The 13,819-nt window shown below is 34.7% G+C and overlaps 1 protein-coding gene across 1 annotated transcript in view; it reads right to left on the reverse strand.

Moving 5' to 3' along the window:
* The window catches only part of TLL1 (tolloid like 1), a 281,506-nt gene that overhangs the window by 152,331 nt on the left and 115,356 nt on the right, over nucleotides 1-13,819 (reverse strand). Inside the window, exons 2-5 of the mRNA XM_044681682.1 lie at nucleotides 9,461-9,571; nucleotides 4,971-5,051; nucleotides 2,136-2,288; nucleotides 1,052-1,169 (exon numbers count right to left, since the gene is read on the reverse strand). Coding sequence (XP_044537617.1) covers nucleotides 1,052-1,169; nucleotides 2,136-2,288; nucleotides 4,971-5,051; nucleotides 9,461-9,571 — 463 coding nt within the window. The remainder of the gene's footprint in view (nucleotides 1-1,051; nucleotides 1,170-2,135; nucleotides 2,289-4,970; nucleotides 5,052-9,460; nucleotides 9,572-13,819) is intronic.

Raw genomic sequence — 13,819 nt, forward strand, 5'->3', positions numbered from 1 at the left:
GGCTATATTTGAACTCATGTCTTCCTGACAACAGAGCTAATACACTAAGCACTGCAACAAATATGATCAGATATCAAAGGATCAAGGGTTCAAAAGTCTCTTCAATAAACATATTTTCTGATCTCTGATGTGATCTATCCATAACCTATCAGTCACATAATCTTGGGCATAAATGTTTCTTCAATGATGGTATCTATTTATTATCTATAATCAATGTCCACTTAATGATTCTCTTAAAGGTGTTCATATTGATTTGGATAGTTAAGTCCCAGTACTTTGCTTTAAACTAGTATCTCTAAACATAGTAACATGAACCATGGATGTATATTATTCATGTTTATATGGGTTGGGGAGAAATATATGCAGTGATAGCACTGATTGGATAACTTCTCAATTGCTGATGTCCCCTCTTCTAACCAATTCTGTATTTATCTTTTCAGTTGCATTCATTCTCTTTACATTTATTTAGTGTGTATTTAACTATTTTGTATTGGTTCATATGTATTTCCTTTGTATTTTTTTGGTGTATAGCTATCTGTTTACTTATCTACCCTGTTAGAAAAAGGCACCTTGAAGCAGAAATTCATTCTTTGTATTTATTTGAGTCCTTAGTGCCTCATACAGCATAGAGGCTAGCATAGCTGTCACTAATATACATTTGCTGTAAATGATACCTAAAATACAGGGGCAGCTCACTGTCCCAGGAGCCACAAGAAAGTGCCAGTAATTCAACAGATAATCTTGGATGAATCATATCCTTTTAAGCCTTGATTTCCTCTTGTGTAAAATGAGAGGAATGGAATATGTGACTGGTTCACTCCCTTCCCACTAAAAAATTCAAAGATTCCATACGTCTTAATAGTAAGCTCCCTATGAGTAAAAGATACAAGAAATACTTGTCAAAAAAACCCAATATTTAAAAAAACATAACATGCTATATTCAAAAAGCTCAAAGAAATCTAGTTTTTATCAAAGATGTTCAAAATTAATTCTACAAATTTATTTCCTTTTGAAGGCAGAGTAAAGTAAACCATGTCCTGTTTCAACTCACCCACAAGGCCTATAAGTAAATACGATATAACTTTCTTCATCACTTCTTTCGATGAAAGTTACACATGTGTGTTTCTCCCAGTGCCTCATGGCCTGCTTGAACATGGCTCGCTGGCTGCCTGAAAGAATGGCAAGGCATCAGTAAACAGTACACGCTGCAAAGGTAAAAAAGGGTGTCCCAACCATTTGCGTTTCCCTAGACCAGTGGTTCTCAAACATTTTTGGCCTACTGCCCCCTTTCCAGAAAAAAATATTACTTAGCCCTCTGGAAATTAAATTTTTAAAAATTTTAATAGCAATTAATAGGAAAGATAAATGCATGTGTGGCCATCACCGCTTTCCTGGATCACTGCAGCACCCACCAGGGGGCGGTAGTGCCCACTTTGGGAATCACTGCCCTAGACCAAGAATGATTAGTGTTTTGCTATATAGTCTTTAGAGCAATGAACCACACTCAATCATGAAGGAGTCATTATTATCAGTCTCTAAGGAACTATTTCTAAGCTTATTAATGTCAGGAAAATGCTCTATTTGCTTCAGTTAAAAATACTAATTTTTATGATGCAATTAAAAGAAATAAGAGAAAACCTCCAGGGCACTGAATGGAGGATCTCAATGGAGGATTTATGGACCAGAATAAGAAGGCATGAATGAGTTCCAATTGGAGTCAAGGAAAGGATTGCAGAGCCATTTAGATTTGAAGTATGGTTATCCTTACCTTATACCCAGAATAATAAAGCTCATTATTTTTACCAGTATGTGTGTGAAAAATGCTATAACTGATATATAAATTATTCTAGTAGGTCTCAGAGATCATCTGTCAGTAGACAGATTTAGTGGCATATGGGAAGCACAGATTTAAAAATGAGAACATTAGACAATTAAAAATATTTTTCAATGTAAGCACATTCTGGCCCAGTAAAACAGAATAATCTGGTTTGCTACGTATTCTTTTCTTTCCCTTAATCATTTTATATTATTATTATTATTATTATTATTATTATTATTATTATTATTGCTTTTTCAGTAAGGTATTACTTTATTATTTCTCTGTCTTTTGCCAAAATACACAGAGAGATTCTTACCAGTGAAATTGCCTCCTATAACGTATGGAATGACACCCCCAGGCCATATTCTTTCAGTTCTTGATGTAGCAGCCCTGGGAACCCGGTTTTTCTCATTTTGCCCTGAGAATTTTACAGATGCTTTTCCTTTAGCTGTGCTATTTTGTTCTAAACCTGTAGGGACATTTAAAATAGTCTATTAAACAGAAATACTCCATCCATCATGGATTCTTTTAACCCCTTAAAGGACAAAGGTCTAAATGTTCTCGTCCCATACTTTTATAAACATGCCTGAAGTTAAAATATACACAAAAAACATTCACACACAACTTAAGGACTGCACAAAGGCACTCTTATGGAGCTGTTTTTCAAAAGCCAAATGTTTTTGAGCAATCCAACATCTTTAAAAGCAGTTAGGTACACATAATGAATACATAAATAACAATAATAAATAGCATTTACATAGATTTTAAAGTATGCAAAATGTTTTATAAACGTTAATTCATTTTATCTTTTTAAAAAATATATCTTCTGTCTTAGAATCAGTACAAGTATCAGTTCCAAGGCATAAGAGCAATAAAAGTTAGGCAATCAGGGTTAAGTGACTGCCCCAAAGTCCCACAACCAACTAGTATCTGAGGCCAAATTTAAACGCAGGACTTTCTATCTCTAGGCCTGGTTCACTATCTACTGAGCCCCTCTAGCTGCCCCTAAATCATTTAATAGACAATGATGCTGTGAGGTAGATGCTACTATTATTCCCTTTTTATAGATGGGCAAATTAAGGCAGACAGAGGTTAAGTGACTTGCCCAGAGTTGCATGGCAAGTACGTTGCATGACTAGATTTGACTGGCTTTAGAGTGAGCTCTATCTAGTGTACCACTTAGCTGCCTCTTGCTATTACATAACAAGTTCATTGTTTCCTCTTTCTCTAAATTTCTAAAAATTCAGCAACAGATATTTAAGATAAACTTGGCAATTAAGACATTGTTAAAAATTAAGACAATTAAAATTATTCAACACAAATTGTCATGTTCAAAACTATTCAACTTAAGAGAAAAATCTATTTCCAGTGTGTCACTATATCCTTAGAATGTAGAATAATGCCTGGCATAGAGGAGGCACTCAATAAATACTTCTCAAACTTAACAGAACTGAAAATAGGAATAAAAAAGAGTAGAAAGTAAAAAATAAAAATAAAAGGTGTACTCTGTTTTTGCTGACATCACTGGTATATAGGATAGATAATTATAATTCTTTTAATACTGAGTTATCCACTTTACAACGAAACTAAAAACACAAGATCTTTGCCATCCAGGGCAATGATCTATATATTAGAATTATCCAAAGGTCATACCCAGGTGTCTAGATTGGGGGTAGGGTGGGGTAGGGGGAGAATAGTTGGCATTTATCTTAAATCTGCCACCAAAGACTGCTTGTTGCTTGAACAAGATACTCCATCTTCCTGCTCTAGGCATTTTAAATTGGCTATTTCCCTTCCCTAAAATTTCTCCTTCATCACTCTCTTGGTTTCCTTCAAAACTTATCTAAAAATCCTATGTTCTATTAGAACATTCCCTCTTGATTCTAGTACCTTCCTTCCCTCTGTGGATTACTTCCAATTTCTTTTGTATGTACAATTGCTTGCATGTTGTCTCTCCCACTAGAATAAGAACTCCTTAAGGACAGAGACTGTTGTTTACTTTTCACTGTATCCTTAGTGTTTAACGTAGTAGTACATAGTCAGTGCTTTAAAATGTGTTTTGACTGCTTGGCCTTTTTCCAGGAAATTTCCAAGTTTAAAATGTCTTTTGCCCTTGAAGGTATGGTTTAGAAGGACTTTCCTCTTTTTTTATCTCACCAATCCATCCTGATTTGTTAAAATGACAACATATTTCTATAGTAAACTGATATTTACACATTCTAAATCAGCATAAAGCATCAATATCAGCATATGTTTACGAGGCATCAAGCATATTTATGTCTAGCACTTTAGGGTTGTTTTGTTTTTGTAACAAACTAGGTTATCAAATTCTACAAAATGACATGAGCTTCCTGTGTTCATATTATATTACCTCATATCTAGCACAGTGTCATATATAAATAGAAGGTGAATACATGATAGATCAATACATCGACATTTTAAAATTATTGGGGTTTTCTCTAGACTATTCATAACTTGCAATAAACCACATCATTGAGGTAAACCCCATAAGTTGATCCAATAATCATCCTACAATTTAGCATCATATATTGATGTAAATATCTAATTTGTGGTTCACTAAAAAAAATACATTGTTTGGCAATCCCTGAAAGATAGGTGGATATTTTATAACACAAATCATGTATCATTTCCTGGAAATGTCAATGCAATTTAATATTAAAGTGGGATACTATTCAGGGACTTCCATAGAAGTCATTTAGTATTTCTACTTCTTCAATAGTTTTTGTACTTGAACATCCTGGGATGATCAAAATATTGCCTAAAAATTATTCATCAGTTACATTCACCTATTGGCTAAAAATGGACACATCTCCATGTTTAATGAAAGCACAGGAGGCTGATAGCAAATAAATTAATTATGATGGACAGTACCATAATGAACATCTAATAAATTTTTAATGACGGGAGGCTGAAAATAAACTAAACCAAAAATTTAGCTTCCCTCAATTTTATTGTTTCTGTGTCACAAGATCTATGACAAATATAAATAAGCAAAATGTCATTCCTGTTACACCTCGTTTAAGTGAATCATAGCATATCAATAAATTGATTTAAGAAAATAGACTGCCAGAGTTCAAATGTTAGCTGTACACCATGTAAATCAGCCTGATACTTTAAACACGGAAAATACCGGAGCCAAATCTTCTTATCCTGTCTATGAGCTGATACAGAGCCCCTCTTTTCTTTGACACGCCATAGTCTCCCAGACCACCTTAAAAATAAGACAGAGAGAATTATTCAAATTAGATTCACCGTCACAATTTTAAGTAAAACTACAGATGTCTCATTAGACATTGTTATGTACTTTTAATGTAGCCTACACAATTATATGACTAGAATGCATTCAAGAACCTTTGGGAGAAATTTAAAATGATACGGTAGCAAAACATTCCAGAAAGCGAGCAAACATGACTTTGTTGTGCAGAAAAGCCATAACAATTACATCATGTCATTATTATTTGAAACATTTTTCTTCACTGTGGCCTTGACATCTGGTGTTAGTTAATAAGGACTGACAGATGACATGCTCTACTGTCTTAAATGCAGAAAAAACAGTATCTTCATTTTCGTACTATAAAGAAGCAAGTGTAATTCAAGATATTAAAAGGAAAAGGACGAATAGGTCAACTTTCCTACAAAGTAGCAGAGGATCCCTTGATAGATTTTTAAAAACAACCCAAACACTGAAAGTCACATGTTGTCTTAGTTTAGAATGCTAACCTACCCAAATTAAAGCTTTTGACTCTAAGCATTCCCATGCAATTCCAGTAATAAAGAAATGTGAAAGAAGGGGGCAAACAATCCAAAAGGAAATGTAATTATACTGTAGGATAATTCATTTATAATGCAATCATTCAAATTCATAATGACAGACAGTAGTCTATAGGCTTTTAGAATTGGAAATAATTTGATACATTACCAAATCTAACTCTTTTCTCTTCCTGAGTAAACCGAAGCTCAGTAAGACTGAATGACCTAATGTCATAGACCCTGGGTCAGAGACTGGGTCAGATTAAGAACTCAGATCTCTTGGATCCACCCCCACTTACTCCATCTTGGCTTCTCCTATTTAAAATTCTTGTCCTACTTTTCTCAGTTCTAAATTTATTTTTAAAACACAAATTTTGTATAGGAATATATTGAGTATAAATGTATCTCCACAAATGAAGATTGCAAGTCAGTGGACTATAACTTACATTTATAGAGCTGTCTGAAGTTCTTATCAAGGTTAAATGACTTGCTGTGTTCAATGAAGAGGAGGAAAATGAATCCTGGACTTCCTGACTTGAGGTCTACCACTCTAGCTCCTACACTGCATTGTCTTCTATAACATGGGCACAGTTCAGAATTGTAGATTTAAAACCATAAGACACTACGGTCAAGAGAAGCTCAGTGACTTAGATCATAAGTGAATTCCATAATAAGTTCCTTGAGATCAGAAAATTCCTTTGCCTCTGTTTATCTGTAGAGCTTAGTTCAGTGCTTGACATGTAGTAAGTACTTAATAAACATTTATTGTATTTAAATGTGACATAAGGTCACAAAGGTAATGAGTGACAGTCATAACTTTAATTCAGGTGCTAAAATCTAAACTCTGACTTTTCTTGTGCTCCAATAATCATAACAGAAACATTTTTTAAATCACTAAAGAGCAAAGAATAATTATAAGTAAATTTTTATGGTAAATGCTATATGTAAGACATGAGCTCATTCTGGTAAATTCTAAAAAAAAACATTAATTATAAGGAACAACAGAGGTGACTCGGTGGGCAGAAAGTCAGCCCTATAGATAGGAGGTCCTGGGATCAAATTTCAACTCAAATACTTCCTAGCTGTTTGACTTTGGGCAAGTCACTTAACCTCAGTTACCTAGCCCTTACCACTCTTCTGCCTTGGAACTGATATTTAGTATTGATTCTAAGAAAGAAGGTAAGGGTTTAAAAAAAAAGTAACATAAGTTATAAAAGAATTAACATGATATGTTTTGTTGCTATTTTGGTTTGTTTGTTTTTTCCTCCAACACATTTCTAACAGTTTTCTTTTTTTATTGCATTGACTTTTGTCATAAACATTTATTGCTTTCTAATGACAATCTAAAAAAGGATGATAAAATAGATCCTTATTAGATGCATAAGTTATTATTATGCAGTTAATTATTTAGATCACATTTGCACATAGTTGCTGAACCTCTAGAGAAATTTTTTTGAAATTTTTAGCATTTCACATTTTAGAAGAATGAGATAATACTTAAGTCCGTTCATTCCCAGACAGATTGGGTGGTATATTTTTCATTGTGCTATTCATTTTGCTGCTACTCACAAGCAGAAATTTTAACCAGTATTACTGTCATGCTAATGTAAATTTATATCCTTAATTAAGAATATAAAGATAAAGGGAAAAAATAGGACAATAATCAATAAGATGAATAAAGAAATAAATGTAATCAAAAGTATAATACTTCATCAAGTACTTTTGAAATATCTGAATTTTTAAAATTTAGAGATGATTTTGAGGACAAAATGTTAGAAATTACTTAATGCTTTCATCAGAGCACTTGAGTTTACCTTCCTAATGGATATTAAAGCAAAATTAGATATGGATCAAAAAATTTACAATTGACATAATTAATGTACATAAATCATAGCAGATACTAGCAAAAAATTAAGAACAATTAAGTAAGTGAAATTTTGGTCAAAAAAATGTCCACTTTAGTCAACAAATAATCGTGAAAATGAAAAACTTATCAGTAATAGGGATAAACAGAATTTTTTTAAAGACAATCGCAGTGTACTATTTTCCACATTAGTTTATTTGTGGTTTTATTTTGGTGTTTTGGTTTTATAGGAGAATTCTCTTATAACAGTGATGGGCAAACTATGGCTGGAGGGCCAGATAAGGCCCCCTGAAATGTTCTATCCAGCTGCACGGGCATTATTCCTAATCTGATGAATACAATACAATGAAACTTCCAAAGAGTTGCCTTAGAAACAGACTGACAGATGAGCATTTCCTTTCCTTTGGCCCCTTTAAAAAGTTTGCCCATCACTATCTTATAACAGTGACAACATGGAAGTATATTTTACAAGATAACACATGTACATCCCAGATCAAATTGTTTATCATCCCTGAGAGGGAGGAGAGATGGGAGGGACACCATTTGGATCTGATAATTTCAGAAAATATAAACTGAAAATTGTTATTACATGTAATAGGGAATAAAAAAAGACAGAAATCTAGTATAATCTTTCAAATTCCTTTAAATCTCTAAAATCTAAGTGAGGAGTGAAAAGGATAGTTAGAATACCCAAATCCATACATTTTTTAGTTTTAATGGTTTGCCCTTTAGCAAAATAATTTTTAACATGTCATAATCTATTGATCTTTCTGAAAGATAGATCCCTTGTTCCTGGAATTATTGCTACTTCATGGCCTAATTACAAATCAGATTACAATGAAAAGCCATATGTATTGGATATAAAAGCATAAAAAATAGGAAAATGTAGAAATGAGCACTGATCAATTAAAAGAACAGGACAAAAAGGTCAAAAGAAGATAGTGCTCAGAACACAGAGGTTTAACCTGTGCTCACAACATATAACTGAAAATATAGTAACTCTATGGTGCTAGTAATAGGGTATAAGAAGGAATGTCCAGTGAAAAGTTTTGCCAACATATCTGAGGGAAGGCAGAATATTTTATTTTGTGAAAAATGTTTAACAGTTCAATAAATTTAACAAAGCTACCCTTCAATACAACACTATTCCTTCTTCCAACCCACAGCCCCCTATTGTTTTGATGACATGGGCTTCAAAAAATGTCTATGACTCCGTATCTAGATATATAGTTGTACTTTTCTACTTTCATATTTCATGACATATTTTAGAAGCAACTTTCCATATTTATAAAGGCAGTTCAAAATGAATTGTTTCCTATATTCAAAAGTCAATTGAAGCTTCAATTTAAATGGAGAAACTTCTCAGATCTAGAGTACTTTTGTTGGACAAGCCACTAAGGAATAATTATAGAACCATACAAAGAATTGTAGAGGATATAGTATGTAAAAGAAGTAGACAAGCCAAGTAAATCCACCAGCTGCTGGTACTTGAACAGAGACCACTGATTTAGCTCACTATTTTTTCTAACCTTATCTTCTATTGTACCACCCATCAAAACAAAACAAAACTAGAAGCAAAAAGACATCAGCGTCAATTAAATTAGGAAATGTATATTTTAAAGAAAGATCAAGTGATTTTAGCATTGTAAATCCAATTTCATTGTATGTGGTAAGAAATATAGTTCTAGCAGAAGCTCTGTTTTTATTAAAAGCAAAGCGCTCATCTGACATTGCAAGGGAAATCACATTTACATGTTCTTTTTCCCTAAGCAAAAGTCAATATAATCGCATTTAGTATAACTTATACTTGCAAAGCCATCTCCAAAGTGAACAGTAGGAATAAAAGAAAAACTTTGCCCTATGTTTATTTGTCTTGAGATAAAATAAAGAGTAAATGCTTTTTAAAATTATGTTCCACAGGGTGATTTTAAGCCATTTGATATTTAATGTTACTTAAAAGAAAAGATAGTAATCCAAGTGAGAAGTATGTGTTATAAAAATCATACCTGTGATATGTCCAAGTTTTTCAAATGAGTTCTGTGTAAGGTCAATTGTCCTATCAATTTGAAAGACTCTTAGTTCTTCATCATCTAAGGCAATATCTCCCCAAAAGATAGCTTGAAAGAAAAACATATACACAAAATGTTCAATTAAAATGAATTTTTAATTGTGAAAAAAAATGTATAAATCAAGACAATGAGGGAAACATAGCACTATATAAAAACACATTCGAGAGGCTGCTTTATGTGAAATACCTATATTTCAAAACAGTGATTGGGGGAAGGAGAAAATTTATGGAAAACATTATGAGGCCAGCAACCTTTAAAAAAGTGCAATAATGCTAAACTCCTTTCCTTTGGACTCTGGTGGACACTGTCTAATGGTGAGTATACGGAGGAGGTAAATATTCTTCTCGAGTCAATCTTAAACTATTTTCTTCCTACTTAAAATTATGGAGAAAAGAGAAGAGGATTCAGCACATGTCATAAACTCTGATGTGCTTGTATGCACTGGTTGTGGTAGAGAAGGTACTGGGAGAAAACAATGATAATTGACAAGGAGCAATGATTGGCATCCAATTTCATCTTCGTCTCATAATTTGTCAGATCCTGTTAGACAAAAAAATTAGCTCAAGGAGGTTACATAATGCAATGTTGCTATTAACAATTCAAATCAATAACACTTTATCAACTCCAAAGGGATGATTATTTTAAATTCATATTCAATTATCAAATTCATTATTCGATTATCAAATATCAAAATATGAAAAATATACTTTTTCCCCTACTGAAATTGCCAAACATCTGATCTATCTGAAAATATAGGTAATAAAACAAATGCTGTTAGGTTCAAGTCTGGCCACAGACACTTCCCAGCTGTGTGACCCTGGGCAAGTCACTTGACCCCCATTGGCCACCCTTACCACTCTTCCACCAAAGAGCCAATACACAGAAGTTAAGGGTTTAAAAAAATAAAACAAATGCTGTAAAATGACATGACATATCAAAAGAGAAAAACAACATAGTTTTTTTTCCCCTTTTAGATGAACAATTTTTGAACTTAGTGCCTAAGTGAATTTTTTATCTACTTGAAGATAAAACTGCCATGGGACCTAGCTGGGGAGAAAAACAACCTTTAATTATAAAAAAAATTCCAAAGAAAGAGGAAAAATCTGCCCTCCTACATTTAAGATATTGACATTGAAAGACAATTCTGATATAGATTGTGACCTCTTACATCTTGATTCCATTCACAAATCACCTCCTCTATCTTAGAACAGATTTATACACCTGCTTTACTCCTTAAAATGTAAAGATGGAAGTTTTTGAAAAATCAAAGAGGATTCCTTTGAAATTATCTGGACCATTCATTTCCTTCCATTTCAACAAATATTAAAGATCTTTGCAAGACACACCTGTCAGATAATTTCTTTATTGACTATTAGTCACACTGACAAAGAATAATTAGTAAAATCCACAAAATTTCCACTAAATTTTAAAAACTATATTTCAGACCTTTTATGCTTGGTCAGAACTGTGACTCAACTTGGCTGCTAGTTGCTAAAAGGAAAAGCTATTTTTAAAAAGTCAACACAGTTTATTTACATTTAATAATCAGTAGAACACTATATTATAGGCATAACCTGCATGGAAAACTCTACAAGTTCTACAAATAAAGTTTGTCATTGTATTTTTTTATTGTTCCTTTTAATTATATTAGTTAGCACTGCCTTTTAGCTGTAATTTGTTCAATAAACATGCACTTATACACGGGTAGAATATGTCCTATTAAGATCACATATTTTATTTCCCAAAGATTTAATAGGAATCCTCTACCTTAGCTAAGAAATCAAATGGTATGTCATGGCTTTGAGTATGTGGAACATGAACCAACAAGTGAGCTAGGTACAAGGCCATAAACAGAATTGATACATATTTTGAGAATAGAAAACTTCCTGTGTTAGGTATATATTAAAGCTAAGATTTTTCTGCTGTTGATTAGTTTTCAGTGTTGTGTGTGTGTGCGTGTGTATTGTAAGTATAATTGATTAAGTTAAGAAAAATCTAAGTCATCAAATTAGAATGGAGCCTCTTTTTCATGTGAATTTTTAAGAAATTATAACATATTTAGTAACCATCATCAACAACAAAAAATTAAACAAACAAATGCAAAGAAATTATGTGCAAAACTATAAAGTCCAGACAGCCAGACTTCCGGTTAAGATGGCGGCAGAGTAAGGAGCAGCTGCTCGATCTCTCCTGACTGAACCACACAGGACCCCTCAAGGGGAAATAAAAACGAGTCCAGAGGAACGAAGGAACCCCACAACAGGGCGCAGCATTGAAGGTACGCAGAATCGGGGCATTTCCACACTTTAAAGGGGTGAAACAGTTCACACTAAAACACGAGAGGAAGAAGCCCCTCCCCCACCCCCCACACCACACAAGCGGGTAAACAGGACTGGGGTAACCAGATAATCACTGGCAGCCCCTGAGCCCTTACCTGTGCGCTGCAAGACGAGGGACCCCAGGTGGCTGGGACTCTCCCTGAGCGCCCACGTGGGTGAAGGCACCGCCTCGGGCCTGGACAAAGGCCCCTAAAACTCAGCCTTTCCCAAGCTCTGAAGGCATCTCCTCAGGTGCGAATAAAGATCTCCAGCCCACAGACTTTCACTACCTTCTGCGGGGGTGAAGGCAGGGCCCTAAGAGCAGCAGCGCAGGCAAAGGCAGTGCCCTAGGCTTGAATAACGATCTCCAGCCCAGGCTTGGACCTCCAGTGAGGACCCGGTGCAGACCTGAGCGTGGCTGTGGAAGCAGCCCCAAAGACTGCTGAAGGAACCGCGGGCAGAGGGGCAGACCGGGAACTACCAGGAGGCCTGACCCCGAGGACAAGGAGACCAGAGCCCCCCCCCCCCAAGCTTGCAAGGCCCAGGCAGACCCGGAGTGCAAAGACAAAGTGGAAAAGGGGCGGGGCTAACAATGGCCAGCAATAAGGAAATCCAGAAGAAAAAGACCATCAAGAGAAACTCTGGAACACTGGACAACTTCTACACAGAGAAAATCCAGACAACAGAGGAGGGAAAACAAAAATCCAAACCTCCCCAAAAAAATGAAAGCTGGTCACAAGTTATGGAAGAGTTTAAAAATGAAATGCTAAGGAAGATGGAAGAAATCTGGCAAGAAAATAACAGTTTAAAAGGCAGAATTTCGCAATTGGAAAGTGAGACAAGACAACTGAAGACCAAAAATGACCAGATTGAAAAGGAAAACCAAAACATTAAAGCCGAAAACCAAAACATTAAAGCCGAAAACCAGTCCTTAAAGGCTAGAATCGAACATTTAGAAACCAATGATCTCTCAAGACAACAAGAACAAATAAAACAAAGTCAAAAGACTGATAAAATAGAAGGAAACATGAAATATCTCAAGGAGAGAGTGACAGACCAAGAAAACCGGTCTAGAAGAGATAACTTGAGAATCATTGGTATTCCAGAAAAGGCAGAAATTAATAAAAACATGGACTCCATACTCAAAGAAATTATTCAGCAAAATTGCCCTGAAGTTCTACAACAAGAGGGCAATATAGACATTGAAAGGATCCATAGAACACCCTCTAAACTGAACCCAGAAAAGTCAACACCCAGAAATATAATAGCGAAATTGAAGAGCTTTCGAGTCAAAGAAAAAATCTTACAAGAAGCCAGAAAGAGACAATTCAAATATCAAGGAGCACCAATAAGGATCACACAGGATCTGGCAGCCTCAACACTAAAAGAACGCAAGGCTTGGAATACAATATTCAGAAAGGCAAGAGAGCTGGGCCTGCAACCACGGATCAACTACCCAGCGAAACTAACCATATACTTTCAGGGGAAAGTATGGGCATTCAACAAAATTGAAGAATTCCAAGTTTTTGCACAAAAGAGACCGGGACTAATTGGAAAGTTTGACACTCAACCACAGATATCAAGAGAAAGATGATGAAAAGGTAAATAAGAAACAGAGGGAAAAGAAAGAAAACTCATAGTCTTTTAAGCTTGACTCTTTAAGGGCATAAATAAGATCTAAGTATCTGTATTACTAGGTGGAGAAATGCTATGTATAATTCTCTGTAGTGAACTCTATACACTATTATAATATTCACTATTATAGCAACCAGAAGAATAATTCATAGGGAGAGGACAGGATACTAAATGGTCTAAGATGACATGGGGGGTGGGAAAGAGGGGAGGAAGAGTAGGGGACACCAAGAAAAATCCGAGTAAATAAGAAAAATAAGATATTCTATTACACACAAAGAGGGCATGGGAAGGGGAGGGGATAAATACTACCATAAGAAGGAGAGGAAGAGAGCATTAAGAGGTA

The sequence above is a fragment of the Gracilinanus agilis genome, chromosome 6, assembly GCF_016433145.1.
Source record: "Gracilinanus agilis isolate LMUSP501 chromosome 6, AgileGrace, whole genome shotgun sequence".
Taxonomy (NCBI): Eukaryota; Metazoa; Chordata; class Mammalia; order Didelphimorphia; family Didelphidae; genus Gracilinanus; species Gracilinanus agilis.